General features: G+C 35.7%; 1 protein-coding gene across 2 annotated transcripts; it reads left to right on the top strand.

The window, feature by feature from the left end:
- Positions 1 to 4,751: 4,751 nt before the first annotated feature.
- Positions 4,752 to 22,655, top strand: LOC143445580 (uncharacterized). Of its 2 annotated transcripts, none has more exons than XM_076944784.1 (17): positions 4,752 to 4,896; positions 8,386 to 8,512; positions 10,031 to 10,201; positions 14,301 to 14,522; positions 14,968 to 15,101; positions 15,260 to 15,405; positions 15,497 to 15,753; positions 17,344 to 17,455; positions 18,497 to 18,642; positions 18,980 to 19,132; positions 19,208 to 19,296; positions 19,427 to 19,496; positions 19,665 to 19,801; positions 20,017 to 20,102; positions 20,595 to 20,759; positions 20,932 to 21,076; positions 21,373 to 22,655. In XM_076944784.1, the coding sequence occupies exons 1-17, from the start codon at positions 4,820 to 4,822 to the stop codon at positions 21,470 to 21,472; spliced, it is 2,337 nt and encodes a 778-aa protein (XP_076800899.1). In that variant the 5' UTR covers positions 4,752 to 4,819; the 3' UTR covers positions 21,473 to 22,655. The 2 variants fall into 2 exon arrangements, with proteins under 2 accessions (XP_076800899.1, XP_076800898.1); XM_076944783.1 differs by having other exon boundaries at positions 20,595 to 20,762.
- The last annotated feature ends 695 nt before the right edge of the window (positions 22,656 to 23,350 follow it).

Below are 23,350 nucleotides of genomic sequence, written 5' to 3'. Positions count from 1 at the left end.
GTCTATGTTATAGATGCCTAATGTAGTTGTAGCTTAGCGAACTGCTGCTTGTGGAGTGGTCATTGGGCCAAAATTATTTGCATTACATCCTTATTAAATTGTGATTAACCTTTCACGTCAAGTGATTTGTTTTTCCTTTCGTGGGTCTTACGTGTAACACTGGTTGTGATTTGTAATACATCACCAATTAACAACAATGTTATTTCGCTGTTCTTACAAGACATGCGTGTTTATGTTATCTGCATGTATGGGTGTATTTTGTATGAGTCAGAATCAAAATGTTGGAATGATTTGTTTAATTCCCTGATGCGTGTTACAGTGTAGTTAATTGCCTGCTTCTTTTGTCATCGATTTTGGCCATTTATTGTCATCATGTACTAGCGTAACAGTTAAAGCTCTGAACTTTTTGTCTTTTATCCTGGCTCTTAAGCCGTAACTCGCTTGGAGCAACAGTGAAAGCTGAGTTTTCTGGAGGGGCTGAATAACAACTGTTACGAGTCACTACAAATAAATATAATTAAACTATGCTAAATACTTTTTATCCTGGAGGGATAATTTTTTAAGTAATCACCAATACAAAATGTAATACAGTCGACTCCGCTTAATTCGGACACTTTGGTTCCGCTCACTTTTGGCCGAATTAAGCGGAGAAACGGCTTTGTCCGAATTAAGCGGAAAATCAATTGTTCGTTTCATGGTCATGGGTAAAGGCAAAAAACGCATTTAAAATACTGTAGTGTTGCGTAATAAATGAATTGCAGCTGCGCTATACTGCAGTAACTGGCACTGATCGCATAAAACGTCTTCGTTTACTTTAGTGAGCAATTTCACTTTTTGTGCTAAACTTTTCTGTACAATTTTGTCCTACAAGATGGACGCAATTGTACCGAAGTAAAAGCGACTATGAAGCTGGCAAGGCGTTATATGAGTTCATTGTCGATTGTTACTGCATCGATCGTCATTGTTTCACCATAATCACTCATAATGCAATTGAATCTTGTCTTAAAACGAACGAAGTACTGTTTATTGTGTCATAACCTAACGATGGAATTGCGAACCTGTGTCCGAATTAAGCGGAGTTTTTTACGTTCAATTTTTACTTTTGTTCCGTTCCCGAGCATTTTGGCCGAATAAAGCGGTTGTCCGGGTTATCCGGTGTCCGAATTAAGCTGATTCGACTGTAATTAAATTCTTTAAAACTCGTTTTTATATCAAGAACAAAGCAGTATAAGAAATTAGTTTAAAACAGCCTGGATAATTCCATCAAAACAATACGTTCTTGTACCTTTTTTGCCTACTTAAATTGAATAGGGTTTTGGTCCTATTCCATCTAGTGAAAGCTGGTAGCCTTGTTCCAACATCTCGGTTCATATAATCAAGTTGGTTTTAATCCCTTCATAAAAATGGGCGAATTCGGTATCCGCTCTTTTCAAATTTCCGTCAATTGTTGTCTCACCGTTCCGGTTTCCGAAGGTGTTGTTCTTGTCTCATTGTAGTGTCGCACGTTTCCTTTTTCGATTGGCAGACTAGTCACAAGATACCTGTAGTCGTTGCGGATAAACTTACTGACATAGACATAGACATAGAGATAGAGTTTCTGTCAATTACGCAGCGAAATGACTAAATTTATTTCGAAACTTTTTTGATATCGGTAGCATGTTATAACTGATCAGCACCAGTATCTATCATAGAGGAAAGTGTGCGGTAGCTGCACGCAGGAGATTCATCTTATTTTTTATTTTATTCATTTCTTTATTTCGGCTATTACTACCCGTTTTATTTTATTAGTATCTGATTAATTTATCTCGGCTATTAATGTCCGTGTTTTTAGTCAATCAATCATTGTATTTTTTCGTCAAAAGCGCGGTGGTGACGAAAAATCAAGCCAGTTGTTACTAACACGCGCCAATGAACAGGAAAACGTGATAAAGTAGAAAAGGCTTAACACGTGCTCAATAGAAATAACGTTAATATTTGCTAACAACAACTAGCACGGCCACTAAACCTATAATTTGTTAAATCCATAAAACATAAGTTGAAAAAGCGAAGATTAAGCAGACGAGCAGATGGTGTGTTAAAGCAACTAATGAATGAAAATTACTTCAATGCAGTACATCAGTGGATGGGAAAAGAAACCTCATCCCGGGCAAGAACCCGGTTTCTGGTGGCTATAGCTGCACTAAAGAAGGGCGTTGTTGATTAGTTCGAGTTTGTATAGCACACCATTGATGATCTTTGGAAGATGTGATAACAATACTGCTCGTTGCAAGATGAAATATTCTCTGGTACATCAACAGTGATGTACGGAAAAAGATGCCAATACTGTCCAATGGATGGTAGTGCTGACCCTTCCTGATCCGAAACTGAAGACTAGAGTGGCACTGGTGGTGACGTTTCAATCTAGTAACTGGTTCCGTTCTTTTATCTTGAAAATATGTTAAAGTGATCCGCAGTAATTGCAGTTAATATCCGAAATAGTCGTGTAATGAGTGTTGAAAATTTTCAAGTTACTTAATAAATAAACAGACTGACGTATAGTTTTCTATACGTTCTATTAATATATTCATTCTATTAAACCGATTTGAAATTTCCAATACTATACCATCATCTTATCAAAAGGTACATACTTTTCGTGCACGTAGTGAATGCTTATTGCTTATTTGGTGGCAAGTGGCTGAGAAAAGCTTTAACTATTTTGTAGTTAAAAGAAAGATACAGCAAGTGAATGGGTTTTAAAAATTCAGTGAAACCTCGTCAATATGATTACAGTTCCAGTACTACTAAATGTTACCTACAGTCAATAACCGAAGTCCATAATACATTAAAATGTCATATAGTAATGTACAGTACATAATGCAGCAATGTACAATACAAGTGCATAATGCATAATGTTAGGGAACATGTCCTCTACATCTTCCAACAGTGTAGTTGTTTCATTGTTTGTCTTCTTTTGTTCTTAAATTTGTTAAACTTGGAGTTATTTTGTAGATTTGGTGGCCATGGTAACCTACCATCTTAGAGCACAATTCTATTATTGCTATTTTGCATGTTTTAAGTCTTTGAGCTTGCCACTTTTTTCTGCTCATTAATTCTTCACGAGCATGTGTTTTATTGTGCTATAACTACAATGGTTAGCATCCTAACTTTTGCTCCACACAGTTAATGGCGAAAAATTAATAATACAATACAAAAATGTAACACACCGAATTTTGGGTCTAGCATGCAAGTGCTCAAGGAGATGATGTCACGATTTGAGTAGCTGGGGTCTGTTATACAAAGGCATTTGCATCTTTGCACGCACGATTTCCTAAGTTATCATCAAAGACACAAAAAAAAGAAAAAAATTAACTTTGCAGTCGGGTCTATCAAGACAGTTACCAGTGAAATCTGGATATCGATACGCTTTTTCAATAGTGGTTTCGGTACGATATCACTGGTAACCTATCAACATTATCAGACATCACAACTATCATCAAGGTCTGTTTCATCAGCTGCCAGGTAGCCGGTTACCGAATTGGAAAAAGCTGATTTCTGTTACGCACTTGGTGCTTTTCTACTTCGTCAGCCGGTGAACTAGGCATTTATTTTATCAGTCACTTTTTACCGAAGTACTGGCAGAAGTGGAAAGTGTGGCACCTGTTCGACAGTACGTAATGTAACTATTTTGTGCACTGGCCCGAGTGATTTTCAAAGAACGGTGTGCACCAGTAGGCAACAAAAAGCACCAGTGTTCACCGGTATAGGCCTATGCTCTCATGTGTGCACCAGTTGTCGCTGTTTAGGAATTACTTGTAGTAATCAAATTGATCTATTTTGTCAACTAGATAGCCATGTTGTGAACCGGACAGAACTCCACCACGAGCTGTATCAACGTGCACGCCAAACTTTTTTATGCTTGCACGAATTTATAATAATTAAACAAAAAAGCTGGTTTTTAGAAATCCAATTTATATTAACTAAACAAAGAATTGATCTGCCATACTTTCCATTCGGGAGTACCTATAGGAAAATACGAATGTACGGTAAAGTGAATGGCAATTAGGTTAGTCTTTAAATTAAAATATTTGCTAATTTTCAACTTAAAGTTGAATATACAAATTTTTCCAAAGTATAAATTAATGTAAAACTAAATTTCTCTCTCATCTAAACTTCCGCTTTGCATAATTAAACTATTAAGCTAGGCTGCAGATTGATATAAATGCTGATTTTCAACTTAAAATAATGTTCTTTTTTCCAAAGTTTTAATTTATTTTAAAACTAATTCCCTTTGGCCCAAACTCTCACTTCTTATGTCTAAATAACCTCAAAACTAAAACAGAAACATTGACAAGATTCGAACCTGAACCATTCAGCATACACACACACGTTTGAGTGCACAGTTGTACACACTTGCAACCTTTTCTCAAATATTTAATGTGCCATTTCATTAAATGAGAAATAGTTTGGTTTTTGAATTCTGTTGTTAAAATTTGATTCTCCAAAGCATCTGTCGTCATTAACAGGATATATTTGAATGTTACCAAACCTTTTTTTTGGTCATTTTGACGAAGTTGTGGAGATAAACAGACCAGCAGTAGATCGGGTATTATCGAAAAGTTTAAGATGTTGGATAGAATCATTGAAATCATGTCAGTTGTGTCTTGTATGTGTTCTATAAATTTTTTTTGGTGTAACATGTTGGAGATATATGAATTATATACAATATTATTTTCTACTGATTACTAGAAAGTGCTCTATGATGGTTAACATATGATTTTTTCTATTATTAATAGATTTACCTGGTGCTAGCATAAATACTGAATTTAGAAAAAAGGAAGCAATGAAAGAAAGTTTTGTTCTTGGCTTTCTTGTCTTAATTACTTTTTGTGAAATCTTGGTGCATGCAGCCTGCCCTGAGTAAGTATTGCGAGCTTGATTAAACTATTTGTTTAAATTATTTGATCGAGTTATCACTCTCGGAATATATACATTTTAATACTGCTTGAAGTGGTCTACGTAGGCACTGACTTTTCACAAAACATGCCGTCGTCAATTTTTATGATGTCATTTTCTAATTTGCAATTGTGCCAAGTGTTTGCAATGGATACCATAGACCTTGCCACAGGAAGATCTTTAATTTTTTTTCGTTATTAGCCTTGGTTAGTGATTTTTTCTCCTTTCTCATTTGCTTTTTCTCCTTTCGTACTATTACTTTCTGTGCACTGCATAAGTCTTTTTACAATCTTTTTTTTTAAACTATGGATCATCTACCAACTTATTGGAACATTAACAAACCAATTGCTGTGGTAGATTGATAACTAACTTGTATTTTAACGCTTTTGATCCGTGTACACATATGTTAAACATGCAAGTATGTTCAATAAATCTGCTTTTCTTTTGTATCTGTTCTTATATATGATATTAATAAGGTAGTGCTGTTATTTCGTGATGTCTCTTTAGGCCTTCAGAGGTTGGTAGCTACTAATATGCCTATACTCCACCTGTTAAATAAAATCGACGAAATTAGTGATATGTCTAGAATGGTAAGAAGTGTAAAAAGGAATCGCGTGTTGAAGTTATCACGTTTGCTCGTAGCATAGCATATGTTTTCAATGATAGTTGATCAACTGAGTGACAGGTCATTTGAGTGACACATTGGTAAGTACTGTTCAAACTACAGTAATGGGTTAGGGTTAGGGTTAATTATGTCACTCGAATGAATAACACTAGGCGACATTTTTCAACTTTTTTTTAATTTTTTTCAAACAATTAATTGAGTTTACCTAATTTGACTATGCTGATTCCGAATTTGCAGTAAGAATTCACCCATCACGTCACACTTTTGTGCAAAAATTGAATGAAAATTTTACTCAAAAACGGTTGTATTAAGGGCGCTTGTGCCCTATTACAGGTCAAGAGCTCCGTACGTGAAACGAAACACAGCCTACAAGGCGCTTAACTTACTCAATTGGATTTGAGATTTTGTTAGCTTAAACCTTAACCCTCTAAACTCAAACCCTAGACCCCAGTAGTAGATAATAATTATGTTCATTTGCTCAATAAACTTTTGATTCAAACAACTTTTCTTTCTTATTTCTTATAGGTGTTTGGCATGAATTTTCTTCTTTTAGCTTTTCTTGCAGCCTCACTATTCTCGCAGTCGCGTTTCAGGCACCAACAGTAGTCCGCCATCATCGTTACATCCCATCGCCCTTGATACCGCGTTTCCATGGCTTTGATGTCCTGGTGAAAACGTTCACCATGCTCCTCATGTCACCCAAAATTTTAGGAAAATTGTCCAAATGTGCGCGTAGAAAATGAACCTTTAAACTCATTAGACATCCAAGTGCTTGATAAGAAACCAACATGTTTTCTACAATATTTTGGTAATCCGGATCTTTAGTATTTCCAAGAAATTCAGATACAACTTCGGTGAAAAAAAGCCATGCTTTTTTTTCCACATCCGTCATGGTAATAAGAAATTGGGGGTCTTTGGTGAGTGTTCTGATTTGAGGTCCAACAAATACACCCTCTTTAACTTTCTCGGCACTCAAGTGAGGAAACTTTTCCCGAATGTATTTAAAACATGCACCTTCTTTGTTGAGAGCTTTTACAAACTGTTTCATGAGACCCAGTTTAATATGTAATGGTGGAAGTATAACATTAGATCTGTCGATAAGAGCAAGCTGTAAAAATTTTTAAAGCCTGGTGTAAGATACTCCCTCAACGGCAACTCACGTTTAATCCTATGATTTCTCCTGTCTCGGCTGTCCCATTCACACATAAAACAAGGGTACTTTGTAAATCCAGATTGTTGACCCAGTAGCATATTTAGGACTTTAAAATCAACGCAAACTTTCCATGTATGAGTGCTATATTGCAACTTCGAAAGAAAAAGTTTCATATTTTCGTAAGACTCCTTCATGCTAGTTCAATGAGCTACAGGGATAGAAGCAAATTGATTTGTATTGTGCAACAATACAGCTTTTATGCTTGACTTTGATACGCACAAGCTGGCATAATGTACTGTACATGTGCTTGTATATAGCCTGGTTTACTCACAATAAAATTATTATGACGTCACAATGATGTATAATGGCTATGACAATAGTAACTATGACCCAACAACGAGGAATACTTCATAGAACAGGCTGTTATTAGTAGTGAAGTGCAAAATTTTAAATCACAAATTATAAAAAATCTTGACGTGATAGAAAAAAAGCGACTTCATATTCGTAATCAGCGTGAGCAAATTATTATCGTAGAAGTCACCATTTTTGCTAGAAAATAAAAATCATGTCGACCAGTGTAATTTATGTCATAATTATGTCACTCAAATACTGTCACTCAAATGAACTGTCACTCAGATGATATACAGCTGTTTTCAATATTGCAGAATTTTTCATGTTTTAAAATTTTTGTGAAAGTAAAGTAAAGCTGGGTCCCTAGCTTGGTTTCAAGCAGGGCTTTGGAGCAGGCGTAAATGTTAAATGGCTCCAGCTCCGGAGCTCATTGATACCACTGCTCCGACTCCGTTACGTCAAAAACTGAAGTTTAAGGATGAACGCTTAATTTGGAATATCTAGCGTTTCAAAATAATCACAAACAAAACAAATCCCTGGCTCTGCTGTCAAATCCCCAGCAACGTGGTTAGTTAGAAAAGATGGCGCCAAAGAGGCAACAATTCTTAATTTTGTGAAGGGTTGCTGTTAAATTATGTGAATTTAGCCAATAGTAGTAGGCTAGTAGCATAGCATCTTATGAAATACATCAGAGCCAGAGCTATTTTTCAAACAACTGGCTCCAGCTCCATTTGAATTTCACGTAGAGCTCCGGCTCCAGCTCCGTTGAAAATGCCTGGCTCCAGGCTCCGGCTCCAAAGCCATGGTTTCAAGCATAGGGATAAGAACTTAAAGTTTTTCACGCTAATTCAAGTTAAGTCAACGAATCTAATAATCTGGAAGCTATGAGCTTCCTTTAACATGCAAGCCCAATGCAAGTTTCCTTTTTTATAAAGAAGGCTTTTTATGTACACAGTATGTATCATATCATATAAATTTATTATGAGTGCTACTATTGCTTTTTGCATGTAGAAAGAAACTTCAAGTCAGGTTATGTCATTTTATGAAGAGTAGGCCTACCTATGGTATTGTGTACACATCACACTGCCTTACATCTTGTTTTATGTGACAGATACGTTCAGTCGTGCACATTGTATATGACAACATACACAATATTGACTGTCAAAATTTGTGTTAAGTTTAGTTTAACATCTTAGTGGTCAATATATTTTGTGACATTTTAAATGTCAAAACAAACTGCAGCTCGGTTTGTGATATTGTAATTTTGAACTGCCATTGACGAACTTTTCTATTTGATGTATTGAATTTTACCTTTTTATATCAGCAAATGCACATGTTCACCGGGATTGTATGACTGTCGTGTACAAAAGCACACAAAAATAATGAAAATAATAGAAGATGACATCAGAAGCATCGATTTAAGTGGAAATTTAATAGAAAATGTCACTACGGTAATATTTTTATTTGTTTTATTAGTACCTATATATTTACATACCAGAAGTTCTTTAAGTTTGTTATATTCTGTGACAATGCGGTGCAACTGCTACATAAGGCTGAGTTGTAAATATGAACAAAGAAGAGGTTTAATACTTTCAGTAACCTACAGATTGTGCACATCACAATAACGTTTGAAGTAACTGTACCGCCTAGTCGTAACAAATACTTGTGTAACTTTATAGCTTTTATAAACTGTAGTAAGATGACAACAAAGAGGAAGAAAATTTTATTACTTCCAAATTATATCGTTATTTACACTTTTACTATGACTATAACTTTTCCTATAACTGCCTATTTTAATTTAAACTTGTTTGCTTGCTTGACTTTAGTAAAAGCTGGCAAAACAATTGTTTACCTTAGGCAAACTATGTCAGACAGCAATCATAACAATTAAAACCCAAATTTAATACCAAGTCATGTCATATATTGTATTGTTTAGCCTTGGAAAAAGTGCTTAAACTAGACAATGACTTGTTTTCATTTAAAACCCAATTAAAGAGCTTATCTGGTTTATGTTCCGATTGACACATTTCCTTTTGTGTTTAAATTTTGAATGTCCATCTTTCACAGGAAAAATCATGCATTATTCAAAGTCGTCATTATTTTATAGCTTCTTGTTCTGTTCACCTAATTAAATGCTACATTGTATTAGTCAAGCCTACCCCTAACCTACCTCCTAATCTAAATTTAAACTCAATATCTGACTGTTTGATCAACTTTCGTTGAAATACTCACTTCTTAATTGTGTGGTTGTTCTGGAAATTGTTGGTACCATTAGTTACAACTACAGTTGTTAAGCCACACAAGACCCAGTGATGAAACATTAACACTAGCAATTACATCGGGAAACAAATAGAAACAAACACCAGTTTAAACAATCAAAGTAAATTTCATTTGGCTATTCGACGGCATTGTATTTATCATCGTTCTTTCAGCGGTTTTAAGCTTCAAATATTCAATATAATTTAACCCTACCTATAGGCTGACTTTTATTTATGGCCCATGGTAAAACTAAGTTGGACCACCCTATTTTGTGATGTTCTAATCATTGAAGTTAGATTTTAAAATGTTCATCACTATTTCACATAAACATGAAAAATTTTATCATTCATTAAAATAAAAATAAGTTGGACTTGCTTTTAACGTAGTGTATTACCTTATAGTGCTTTATGTAGTGTTTTTATGCTTCCTGGCATGATGTTGTCAAGTTAGCATAATCTCTGATGTTCAAGTTCGTTGCCATTAATTTGCTACTGCTGTCACAACCATGCTGTTAATAATTGTTTAAGAGCTGTAACTAGGGATGATCAATGTAGAGGTCCACCGCTAATTATAATTGTGTACAATTTGTACCGTTATGTATTTTCATCAATTTGCTCTTTCCCCAACACTCTTTTTTGCAGCTATTTTACTAGAATATTATAAGCAGTTTCATCTTTTATACATTTTCAAATTAATTGGTTTTTATCCAGATACCTGAAGCAGCTGGCTTGCAATATCTTAACTTGGCCAATAATAAAATTAATGCTCTCTCATATGATGCATTTGACAACTTGGATGAACTGGCAACGTTGATCCTGAGCAACAACTCCCTTGAAAGAATTACTGATGACATTTTTGAATGGAATCCATTGAAGCTTGAGGTCAGTGGAAGAGCATAACTTCATGTTTTTATATCATTTAATGTCATTTTTTTACCAACATAGTGATTCTTTTTATGAATGTATCACAATATTTACTTTAGGTCAGTGTTTCCCAAACTTTTTTCCGATAACGCCCCCCTGGACAATTTACTGACTATCAAACGCCCATTTAACAAAAAAGTAACAACAAATTTACTATCCATTCGAGAAGCAAGAAAAAAGCACATGCACGCTTGCAAAACCAGCACTAAAATTAGCCTGAAATTTTTACAATTACTCGACGTACGATGGGTCAATTTTGACAACTAAAACATTTCTGACACGGCAGGACATTCCTCTTTCGAACTGTGTAATCGCTTTTCTTTAACTACATCGATAAGCAAATAAATTGAACGTTTACAAGCCTAGCTCCAGCCATCAAAACTAGAAAGCAGGGATTATTACATCATCCACTATTCAAGTCAAACAAAGCTTTTGTTACATCATAAACATGTTGTCACAAAACACTCGCAAATCTCCTCGTCTCACTATGTCCAGGCGGTACATTCTGTTGTCCAGAAGCATTGTGACGACACTGAACGTACGCTCTAATAAGTATGAGCTGGGAAATGCAATGACAACATTTTTACCCGGTCCCACACGTGAGGATACTTCACTTTAATTTTGCGTTGCAGCCAAAATGATTGATACGAGATACGGAACTTTGGTTTGAGTTCAAAATCATTTTGCAAGAATCCCTTGCTCGGAAATGTCAATGAATAGGTCGATTATCCAGTCAGGAATCTCCAATTGCATTACATCCTGAAACCGAACTTCCATGTCTTCATGCAATTCCTGAATATACTTGCTGTATGTCTCAACATCAACATTAGAAATACCTTTGTCGCTGATAGCAAATTTTTGCAAGCTGGAAAACTGGAAGAATTGCGTCTAGCTAAATTTCGTCCATACAACGCAAGCTTATTTTTGAATCAACACAGTGCTGATTTTACCTTGATTAGATTTACCTCGTTACCTTGAAAGAATAGGTTTAATTCGTTAAATTTGGAAAATGTATCTGACAAGTATGCGATATCATTTCATAGCAATGATTTCTTTGGCAAGGCCAGGGTGACAGCTTTCCAAGAATTCCACAACAGTATCTATCAGTGTGTACAATCGTGCAAGGCAGTTTTCTTTGGAGAGCCATCTTACTTCCGTGTGTAGAAGTAAGCGCTCAAGGGCCTCGTCGTTCTCTTAAGCAATTAAGCTTGTTTAAGCAATTGTGTAAAGTCCATGACCTTTAAACTTATTTACTGCCTTAATGACAGTCTTCAATGAGACGTTAAGACGACCACTCATATTCTTGGCCACCAAATGCTGCGGATGAATCACACAATGAATTGTAAGCACGTTTGGATTCGCTGCTTTTAGGAATGCCATGAAGCCACGGTAACGGCCCATCATAGATGGGGCGCCGTCAGTTGCACACACTATGATATTGGTAAGTGGAATTTGTTTTTTTTTTGAAATATGTTTTAACTTCTTGAAATACTGTCTCACCCCGAGTATCTGATTCCAGTGCTAAAGCTATTGCCAACTCTTCATGTAAAACTCCATCAGTCACAAAACGAACATACCCAAGAAAAAGAGAGACTCATTTCCTGGCAAAGTTGACTCATCCAGTTGTAAACTCAATTCTGTATTCCTTCAACGGTGTCTAAAACTTCCTTCACTGATGGCAAGATCAATTCTTCGCCGATCGTGTGCGGCTTGCCTCATCTTGCAAGCATCAAAGACAAATTGTAAGACGCACATTATCCATCATTACTTGTATGGGAAAGGTTTGAAAACATCGTGCCAACAGTTTTCCGTTTTTTGAAATTGTCCCGGACCATTTGAAAAAATGTTGCACTCTTGGCTACTTAATCTGGGTGAATTTTCGTTAAATGCTCGGAAAGTCTGGACAGCTTCATCGATTCATTAGAAAACACTTTAGAGCACAGCAAACACATTGGCTGTCATTCGGAATTTGGGGCTGGAATTAATCCATACTGGAGATAACTTGAACTGTATTGCCTGCATTTTCGTTTGACTGAACTCATTGTTTAGCACTCTTGATTGAATAAAATTACTTTTCCTAGGTACCGGCTCACTAACTAAAATCTAAGAATATTGCTATTCACAATCACACTAGCTTCCTCGTGGCTTAAATACCCTTTCGCATATGCAACTTGAGAAAAAACGCAAGATTATCATGACGCAATACTGTTGGAATTCGTCTATTAACATAACAATGAGAATAGTGAGACCAATAAATGTATTTTATTTCAGGATTAATCGAAAATTCTCAGACTATGAAACCGAACACAGGAAAGTAAAATAAGTAAATCGAAGCATATGTCTATAATATAAACAGCGCAAATGTTTACTTCGGCACTGTTCTTGTTACTGCCCACTTTATTGTTAGCGCCCCCCAATCGCCCATTTGGTAGCCAGCGCCCCCTTGAGAGGCGCCAACGCCCACAGGGGGGCGCTGGCGCCCACTTTGGGAACCACTGCTTTAGGTTATAGTAGAGACAAGGAATGCTTAAAATGATAAAAAAAGTTGCAAGCACATCACTAAAATAAGTTTGTTTAACATTTCTGATTACTAACACTGAGATGACTCCTGGTTGGGACTACTGACCTTCACAGCCAACCACGAATTATCTCGTGTTTATCGCCTTGAAGTTAAAACCACAAGTTTTCTTGTCTTTTTGCAAGCATTGAAGCCGTGCAAGGCGTTTGGAACATGAACTGGAAATGTTTTTGAGGGGAATGTATTGAAAATTTAGAGCCTAGAAATGAGGCAATATGTGAGGTATGTTGCTTGGCATCTGAGACCAGATAGGAGAATCAGGCCTTGACAGTCAGCATATTAAAAAGCTTTTAGCATATTAGATCATGTGCCAACTTAAGGGGTTACAGCCTTACAGGGTGGCCACACCACCCAATCATCACTGCTACTGGGAAATGTTATAGGCCAGTGAACTCCAACCTTTTTCGTGCCATGGACCGGATTAATGCATACTAATTGTTGTGCAAACTGGCAAAATGGTTTAAACATATAACAATGACAACGGACAAAAATTTGTCGTATTGGTCACTCAAATCTAACCTTATACGGTGTTATTTTGAATTACCTGAAAAATTTCACCTAACTTGACTGTCTACTTTTTACAACTTGCCTCACTTTCATAATAAACACTCAGGTTTTTGTTGGAAATCGCCGCATAGAAACTGCAGAAAAGCTGACACAGCTCAAGTTTTTCTACACACAAATAACACGTGTGGGGGCCAACGTCCAGGAACTAACTACATATTATTGGCATCTTGGGTAGTGAGAGGTCTAAACAGAATGCCAGAATTTGATAACACATTTGTTCTGTGCCATTTAACAACATGCAGATAAGATGGTTCTTAGTTTATTGTATACCCTGTACTGTTAGTCCTCCTTAGCCTACTGTCTAACACTAGTTATGAATACTTAGTTTCATTATGAATACACGGTTAAGTAAATTGCAAACTGTTAACATTCCAAAAAACATGTATATACTAAAAAGTAAGAAATCAGTAGCCTTTAGCCTGACTGGTTCTATTTCTACGGGGAAGTACCTGGCCGTTCTTGTGGAGATTGGACAAATTTTGAAATGGTTTAAAATTTATTTCAGATAACTAAAAAGGTTTTTGTTTAATACTAAGTATAAATAGTACAGGTTTAGTACTTCATTTTTGGATAATTTTTTTTTAGTTTTGCACTGACACTGTTGCATATGCAGTATATGTTTGTCATACCATCAGTTTTGTTCAAAATCAGAAGATTATGGGATATGTTATTACATATTATATAATTAGTTCTTTCGTTTGCTAAAGGACTTGCGGTTTAAATGTGTAATGTTTGTTTGGAGAGGTTTGTTGTACTCGCTTTTCGTTAAACCATAACTTTGTAAATGAGTTTCAGGAGTTCGTTTAGATTTTTAATATAATTTTCAGGTATACATTTTTATATGGAGGGTCGGTAGTGTTTGATTCAACTTTGGTACTAACCTTCAAACTAAAAGAAAATCTTTTTTGACAGAAACTGATGTTGGATGGAAATAAGCTTCAGTTTGTTCAGCACTTTCTCTTCTATGACTTGGAATCTCTGACTGATCTGGATCTTAGTCGTAACCACATAACATTCATTCATCCACATGCTTTTCTTCAACTCAAGAAACTGGTTACATTACGCCTTGATGGAAACAAACTCCATACATTTGACAATAAATGGTATAAAGGTCTTAAAGCAAATATGTTTCAGGTGAGATTGCATCATATTGTGATGACCGTAAGCCAGGGGTGGGCAACATACGGCCCGTGACGGGATTTTGAGCGGCCCGCAGACAGTTTCCGGTCTTACATGATAATGTGGCCTGCGGCCACATTCTGCCGCAATCTCTGTATTGCGTCACTGAATAAGTCCAAGTTTGCCAACCTGAGAAAGATGGCCATAAATCTACTTGTTCTGTTCGGGTCTACATACATTTATGAGCAAACATTTTCGACCATGAACATTAATAAGACAAAGCTGCGTTCCAATCTATTCAGGAATCCGGCCCGCCAAGTACTTCATTTTCTCATATCAGGCCCGCCGACCGAAGAAGTTGCCCGCCCCTGCCATTTAATGGTTTCTACTGTAATAGTTTAATATGAAGTATAAACCGGAATCCTTGTATCTGTTAGAATAACACTCATACATTTGACAGCAAATTCACCTGCAAGACAACCCATGGGCGTGTGACTGTGCAATGCAAAAACAATTGACTTGGCTAAATGATAAGAAAAGTAGTTGGTTTCGAAAAATTCTCTCTTCATCTGGTAGCGAGTTAATTTGCCATGAGTAAGTGAATGGAAAACTAGTAGAAATTTAAATACTTTTTTTTAGTTTGTCTTAGTTTGTAGTAAAACTTGATATCAGCAGCATTGATAGATTTATAGAATTTTTGTCTTATTCTTTAGGCAAATAAGCCGTCGTAAATGTATAATTTGTTTTTGCAGACCGACAACATTACAAAATCGTAGTGTTTTAGAAGTTAGTAAGGATGAAATGTCTGAATGCAATAAACCAGACATCACTGGAATCTCTGAGGAAACTTCTTTATTTGCCGGTCAAAACGTCGAACTGGACTGCGTCGTTTCCAAGAGTAAGCGAAATAACTCTTTATTGCTAAAATATAACTATTGCAATGATTTTCATGACGTATTATAATTGATTTTTTCTGTTTTGCTCTGCAGCAAGTTTGCCCCATGCCAGCATACAATGGATAGCACCAAACAGCGACCACTATAGCATGCAGAAAGCAGACAAATTTGAAGGGATTGAAGTTGATCAGGATGGCACCATGATTCTACGCAATTTTACCAAAGATGATGTTGGAAACTACACATGTGTTGCTACCAACTTTGTGGGTTCTGTTCAAGCCCAAACGTTACTGACATTGAAAGAAGGGAAAAGGCCTGATCATAGCAAGAAAACGATCGATGCTGAAGAGGTGTGTATGCAATATGTTCCATCACAGTCTATAATTTTTTAGCCTATGAACCACAAAAACTACAATAACGAGATGAACAGGTCGTACCAAAATAGACTCCAATTTTGAAGTAAAAAATAGTATTGATTAATCCCATCAAAAATGTACATTTTAACTGTCACATAGCAATTGCCTAAATAATAAATAATACCTAAAAGACGAAGGGTGTTTTAAAATCAATTCTTTCTTATTTTTTTGCCAAACACCAAAAAATAACAGTTGGGACTGGTGGTGTATCAAATCATGTTTTTGGATTCGGTCTAAATTCAAATTTTTGGAAAAAGGATTAAATCGTACAATCTAGTATTTTAAATAATTATTATGGAAGCGTGATAAAGCAGTGCCTATGCATGGGGCTCATGTTATTAAGGAAATATTTAAAATTGGTGTTGTAACACTGCAACAAACTTGATGGTGACTTTAAAAACAAGCGCATACAAATTTGTAACCTTAACAGAATAAAAATCAACAAAACTACCATAAGTTTTGTAATTCATACCATAAATATCAAAATAATTGATTTGCGCATTAAAGTTGATAAAATTAGTTCGACGCTCAATGCCCATCTAATATAAATCAGTGCCTCATTAACATGTATTCTCATGGTTGGCAAGATCCGATTGGGCCATTAGACAGGGGTAAGTAGTGATGGTGGCAGTGTTTAGAGCAGTATTGCAAGGGTGGGCTGAAAATTGCAGTGATTGGATTTGATAAATTGTAATTTATTTCCCAACATATTTTCCTTTCGAGGCCAGGTTGCATTTCATATGATGCCTACACTGAAGGTCAGTTTGGCCTACTTTACAAAAGCGAAAATATTAAGACACTGTGCTCTTCTTCGTCTAAACAAAATAAAACTGGAAGAGCAAAGTGAATTTGCAGTTGCCATAGTTGCACCAAGACGTGAATCGGCTCCGTGTCATGCCGAGGTCAATCTGAGTTTATGCCGCTTGTTCGTGTTCGTTAACTCACGTGGAATGCTCCTGACTCTAAGGTCCACACACTTCTTGCATCGGTTCTCTTGTGGTTGGATTCCCTTCATCATGTACTAGTTCTTGTCCTCATCGAGAAACTCTGCAACAACAGATAAACATGGCATCTGCAGTTAAGATAATGATAAGTTGGATTTAACACATGTCAAGTTTTATTGCCGAGTCCTGTTCCAAACTAAACTAAGTACATGTGAGTTCAACTGCTGTTATTCCACAGCTATCTAAACTTCAGCTTATAGGCAGTGTTTCACTCACTTTTATGATATCAATACTTGTAATACTAGATTGTATGGTTCAGCAGAAATAGTGCGGTTTATTTTTTCTAAAAATTTGGTTTTAAACTGAATCCAAAAAACATGTCTTGGTACACCCGTAGCTTGGTTCACTAATTTCTATTAGCAGGTTTTTAATTCTGTCTTAGGCAAAGGCCAACTTAACATAGTAAATATTGCGTTTGCTGGCAGTTGACAGTGAACCTTGACTTGATCAGACTCAGTCTTGTATGACATTTTAGATTTTCAGAAGTTGAATGTGTCGTAACAATCTTGCAATTTTTCAGAATAACAACGTTGAAAATGAAAAATATACAAAACACAACGAATTATGTCCTAGTAATTGCAGTTGCATCATGCAGCGGGTTGATTGTACTGGCGAAGATGTGCAGCTGACAGGTTAGTGGTCTTCTTGCTGTAATATCATCTTTATAAACAACACATTCTTTGTGTTTAGGCGCCGAATTGACAATGTGGTAGGGCACAAGTTCGAGCATCTGTACTATGCAGTATAACATGCCTTCAACTTACTTATTTACTTACTAAGCAAAAAAAGATAATCTGAGTTATACTCTGGTACTGTTTCTTGTGTTGATCTTATTGTTTGCGTTATTTGTGCCAATCAATGCAGGTGCTCAGATCAGTGATCAAATGATAATAATAGACGGCTCACTTATCTGTTTTTGGATGTAGATGATCAACTAGGGGCCAAAATTTGTTAAATAAAACCTGTTTCTACTGTCAAATGAGCTTGCTAATATTTCATGCGCTTGTAAAATCCACCTGTTTTGAGCAAGGGCACATGTGCGTTATATTTTGCAAATCACTGACAAAGCTCGTTGGTTTTGAGATATCACTGAGCACCTGCTGCACATGAATCAACCTTGTTTTATAGCCTGTGAATGGAAATGGTGAGGTAGAATTGAAAAACAGAAAGTTAGGCAGTTCAGGCTCATATGGAACATGTGAGTATGCAAGCAATTAGTTAAACAACATTTGGTTTTCTAAAAGAAAGTAAGATGCATGGTAGACTTTAAGCACTACAACACGACTTCAATATCCAAGTGAGGGTATACCAGGCATATATGCTGCACTTGCTTCTTTGAAAATATTGCTTGCTTGTTATGTAGCCAAGGTAGTGTATTTTTAGAAACGCTTTCACAGGTAGGACCTTGACAGAAAACACTTATTTATCTCCATGAGAGATGTTTATGTAATTGCGAATGGTTGTATTCAAGAAATAGATTGTAAGCATATGTGATTGCCTATTGCATGACAGGGCAGATGTTTGACTAAGAATAATAGAACATTAGTAAGACAAACAACTCAGTGGCGCTAAAAAGTTGGCAGAAAATGTTTACCTTTGATATTACAAGCCAAATTAATTTTAAATACCACAAATCGAAATATTGTGGTATTTTATATGTTTTGCTGCTGCAGATGTTCCGATGAAGAAACTTCCTACCGACGCCTCCACAATTAGTTTGGCATCCAACAAAATTACAACAATTCCTAAGTTTCGCCCGTTCATTCATTTAACGGAACTACGTATGGATGACAATCAGATTACTGAGATTACTCCACACGTCAGTACTAAATGAATTAATCTATTAGACAAACCTGTAACATATCGTTCTTTAAGCTACATTCAACTTGTGCATGTCTTAAAGATAATGAAGTTATGTTGGTTATTCTACAAAGTTGAAAATTTTAGAATAAAGCCAAATATTTGTTTTAGAGATTTAAAGCATCTATATCCAGGCCATTTAAAAACTTACTCTTATAATGTACTTATCAAGTTTATAGAATGAAAGAAGTTGTAATTTTGTTTCCATACCATACATCACTTTGTGCAGTATTTGCAAATATTACTTTGTCTCTGTAGATCTCACATTCATATTTCAAGGATCTTCTAATTTTCAGGCTTTCAACGATCTTGGAAATTTAACCACACTTACTATGCGAGATAACAGGATTATGAAGCTTCCTGGGAAACTTTTCAAGAATCTGAAAAAACTTTCAATCCTCGTTTTGGACCACAATGAACTTACAACAATATCTGATAGCACATTTACTGTAAGTTATGTGATTACATTACCACAGTCTGTACCCAAAACATTATTTGAAAGGTGTTTTGTATTATATTTTCAGGGCTTGAAAAGTCTGAAGTGGTTGTACATTCGTAACAACAAGTTAACAATTATTGGAGAGAAAGCATTTTCTCCACTTGCAGAAATTAGGTGATGCCAGATTGAAAAGTGAAATGCTTTTAAAACCCCATAAATGTTTTCTATAGTTTCTATTGTTATTTGTATATAGTTTTTCTTTGATGTTACAATGATATTAATATGCATTTTGCAATTGCTTAAGATACATTCACATGGAGAATAACGATTTGCCCAATTTGGATGTTGCAGCTGTGAAAGCTTTGACTGAGCCAGTAAGTGTTTGTTACCATGTGGTAATAGTGGTTTTGTTTTCCTGGAAATGAATTTAGTCAATTCTGATCTTGCGAAGATCTATAATAATTGTTGCTTAACCTCTAAGCTGTCGCAGTAGTGATATGTTATTATTTTCAACATGCATTGTTTTGTGTTATCATTTTCAGACTGGGTCAAGTGTAAAAATCCAAAAAGTTTTTGTGAGTCAGAATAAGTTTTACTGTGATTGTCGAATGGCTAAATTACACGATTATCTAAAAACCAACGAAGCCGAATGGAAAATGTTGTTCGGAGATGGCATCAGGTAAAAACATTTATATATAATTTAAATACATACTTTAACGTTAGTAAGAGCATGCAACAAATTTGTGCCAATAAAATTGTTGTAACACAAAAATATCCAGTGAACATTTCTTTTTACAAATACCGTTCTATTATAGAGACATTTTTTGCATCACTTAGCCTCAAAGTAGTTACTGAGATTTAATAATAGGTTACACTAAGCGTTTATGTTAACAGTTGCAGTTATCCTCCCGACTTGGATGGTAGATTCTTGCAAGAATTGAAAACGGAAGAAATCAAATGCAATGAGACATCTACCTGGAGTGTGTTTTCTACTGTTTATTATACTTTGGGTTTTATTATTTCACTGCATTCGTGCAACTAATTATGTTTAACGTAACAAACCTTTGTAAAATTTTATGTTGATTGCCACCAATCTTTTCTCGTAAAGAGTTGATTTTTTTCTGCTACCAAGCGCCAACCACAGCTATATTTGGTATTAGTTGTTAGACAAGGTTTTGATCACAACCTTTCTCACTTTTGAACTCTCAACTTGCAATTCCTTTTGTCTCAATAAGAAACAATGTTTTCTTGTTGAAAGAAGGAATATAGTTTGAAATTTGAATTTTTTAAGGGCCTACGTTTGAGCAAAAGTTGCGAAGTAATTCGTTAGCTGGCAACATGACGATAACTTGTTTGATTGGCAATTTTCCCAAACAAAACCGCTTAGTTCCAAAAAAATCGCAACTCACAACTTGGTGGTGATGATGGCTGCGCTCTGTGTAAGAATTTTAACTTGTTACTCATCTGTTCAGCCTTTTATACCCACGGCGGCAATGCGAACGGCGCACCTTGTCATTTTCCGTTTGAATACCGTGGAAAGACGTACAGAACTTGCATTACTGATGACCATTCATCACCATGGTGTGCCACCACTGCTGATTACCCTAACGACCAGATGTGGGGTGTCTGTGAAACCGGTAGTAAGTGCATGAATTTATGTTAGTCATTTAATTTTCATGTACATAGAGCTGGGAAAGAATTAATTACATAGTTTTCTAGTCACAATATGTTTCAATCATATTATCATATTGTTATTACAGCTTCCCTCTGTATTTAACATGATTCACTGACAGAGTAAACATTTTATAGGTTATACAAAGGTGGATGTGAAGGTGGAGAACGACCCTCCTTCGTCTGGTGCTATGTCTGGCCTTTGGTTTGGTGGCCTCATCCTCGGTGTGCTCATCTGTGCTATTGGATTTTTCTTCTGGAGGCGACGTGGCTACAAACTTGGGTAAGCAACCCATTCTGGCACATAAACCACAGTTTGCTGATGTTTTTGGAATTCAATATTAACACGCAAAAAACTTTAAAGGCTTTACATATACTTAGAAGTAACGTTGCTTTTAATATTTATTTATAATGCATAAAACAGTATTTAATATTGTATATCACCTGCTTCAGTTTGTAGTCATTTTTACAAGCACAAAAAGTAGAATTTAATGGATTAGTGGAAACCTTAGTTTATCTCGTCAACAGCAGTGTTAGTATGGATCACAAAAGCCAATAGTTTGTGTCTTGTGTTTTTAGATTCAAGTCGATGAAGTATAACAATGTTCCTGGTGATGACGATTATGATGAGCACCGTTCCCTAACAACTGGAACAAGTGGCTCTGAAGCATTTGTGTAAATCGTCTTTTGCATTTTAGACTTTCATACTGCCCGACTCGAATACACTGGACAAAATGACTTTATTTGGGAATGGGAGGTATTGTAAAAACATGTCACTATACTGGGTCACGCTGACCATTTTTTGCATTTGATGGCACACACACAGTTTGTGCTGTATCTCTGCTGGTAGTTATAATGAAGCACAAAGTATTTTGAAATTAACCTTGATAGTTTTTTTAACGAAACGGTACTACTCGAATATATAAACATAGCGATTCTGGTACTGTTTGTGCAGCTTTTTATAGAAATAGTGCTGTTGATAAATATGCATCATTTGATGTGCCTTTTGTAACTTGCTGAAAGTATTATTTGATTGAATTGCCGTTTTTCTTATAATGAGGTACGTTTTATAATAGCTACAATTCCTTAGATCTGCTCCGTTGCCTTTTGTTGCATTTGACAAAGTTTGAGAGGGCTATTTATTTGTATTATGGTGCCTTGAGTTTTAAAAAGTTTTGCAATTAAACACAGAAAGCCCTGTGACTGTCATGAGTCGAATCGCACACAAACATTGTAAATTATATCAGGCTTCGTTTGCGAATTTTGTATTATATAATTTGTTATTATATAATAGAATAATTGGACAGAGCAAATCATTTTCTACATTAAATATGTGCAACAGGAGCCTTTGTTTGAAACTGTTTTAATCCACTATCATGTTGCTGAACCATTTTCAAACGAATAGTTATTTGGATGGTTATTTTCTAAATGCCAAGTTTTTGGAATTTTTGAGTAAATCCATGTAAGACATTGGTATTTGAATGAGTGGTTGCACATGAGTTTGTATTTGCTTTTACTCTTGGTTTGCAGTTGTTTAATTGAAATGAATTCTTATTATTCTACAAGTGCACTTGTTTTGTCTATAGCATTGTGTTTTCCAACAAATTGTAGTATGCTTATTATAGCGCGAAGCTAGTTCTGCCCTTAAAAGTTGATCTCTATGGTTTCGAAAGAACAATTTAACTATCCAAGGTTCAACTTCTTTGAATTTGTCGTGAACTTCCATTGAATAGCGATACTTTTTGATAAAAACTGTCAATGTATTGAAGTGCGTTTGTTAATCTGTATTAAAAATAGTGGCTTGCTTCTGTAATTAAGTATTAAAAATGAACTTGAAATAAACGTTTGGTTTTACAAAAGAACGATGTGACTGCGCCTCAGGCTCACCGTGTTCATTGGACGCAAATGACCTACCGTTTGTGTAACTAGAAAATTTTATAATTGCTCAAGCACAGTTTTTACTTGAACCTATTTGGAAGGATTTTTAGGTGTTTAAACAAGATATTAACATTGATTGTACGGTTGTCTGTGAACTAATTATTTCCAAATAATGGGAATACACTACAGAATAGCTTAGTTTTCACTGTTTAGGGTGCTTAGTTTGCGGCAATTAGTCCTAATGTTTCCCTCTTTCCTTGATCCCTTAGTTATAACAAACCAAAAAGGCTGCTTCTGTTTAGACTACTTGACTCGTTTAAAGTTTTTGGGAGTTGTTTGTTTTATTCCCTCGTACGCGTTTGTAGACAAACTTCATTTTACTTTTTGTTTGTGGCGAATTTGGTAATGTTAATTAAAAACCATTAATTAGAAGCGAGCTGCAAAATAACACATTAACTTGGGAAATTGGTTGCTACATAATGAAACTGAATGTTAAAAATACTACGACTCCAGACAGAACTCCGTATATTTTGCAGTCCAACCAATAAGTTCAACTTACATCTGAGTATCCCCATGGACAGATAAATTGCAGTAAAAGTGTGGAAACCGCACTATATGTTGCACTAACTGCGCCCATGCGAATATATAAAACTTTCAATTTCTGTAGAAAAGGTTTCGA

Source organism: Clavelina lepadiformis, chromosome 2 (genome assembly GCF_947623445.1).
Source record: "Clavelina lepadiformis chromosome 2, kaClaLepa1.1, whole genome shotgun sequence".
NCBI classification, from domain to species: Eukaryota; Metazoa; Chordata; class Ascidiacea; order Aplousobranchia; family Clavelinidae; genus Clavelina; species Clavelina lepadiformis.
This window is presented reverse-complemented; position numbering and strand designations above follow the sequence as displayed.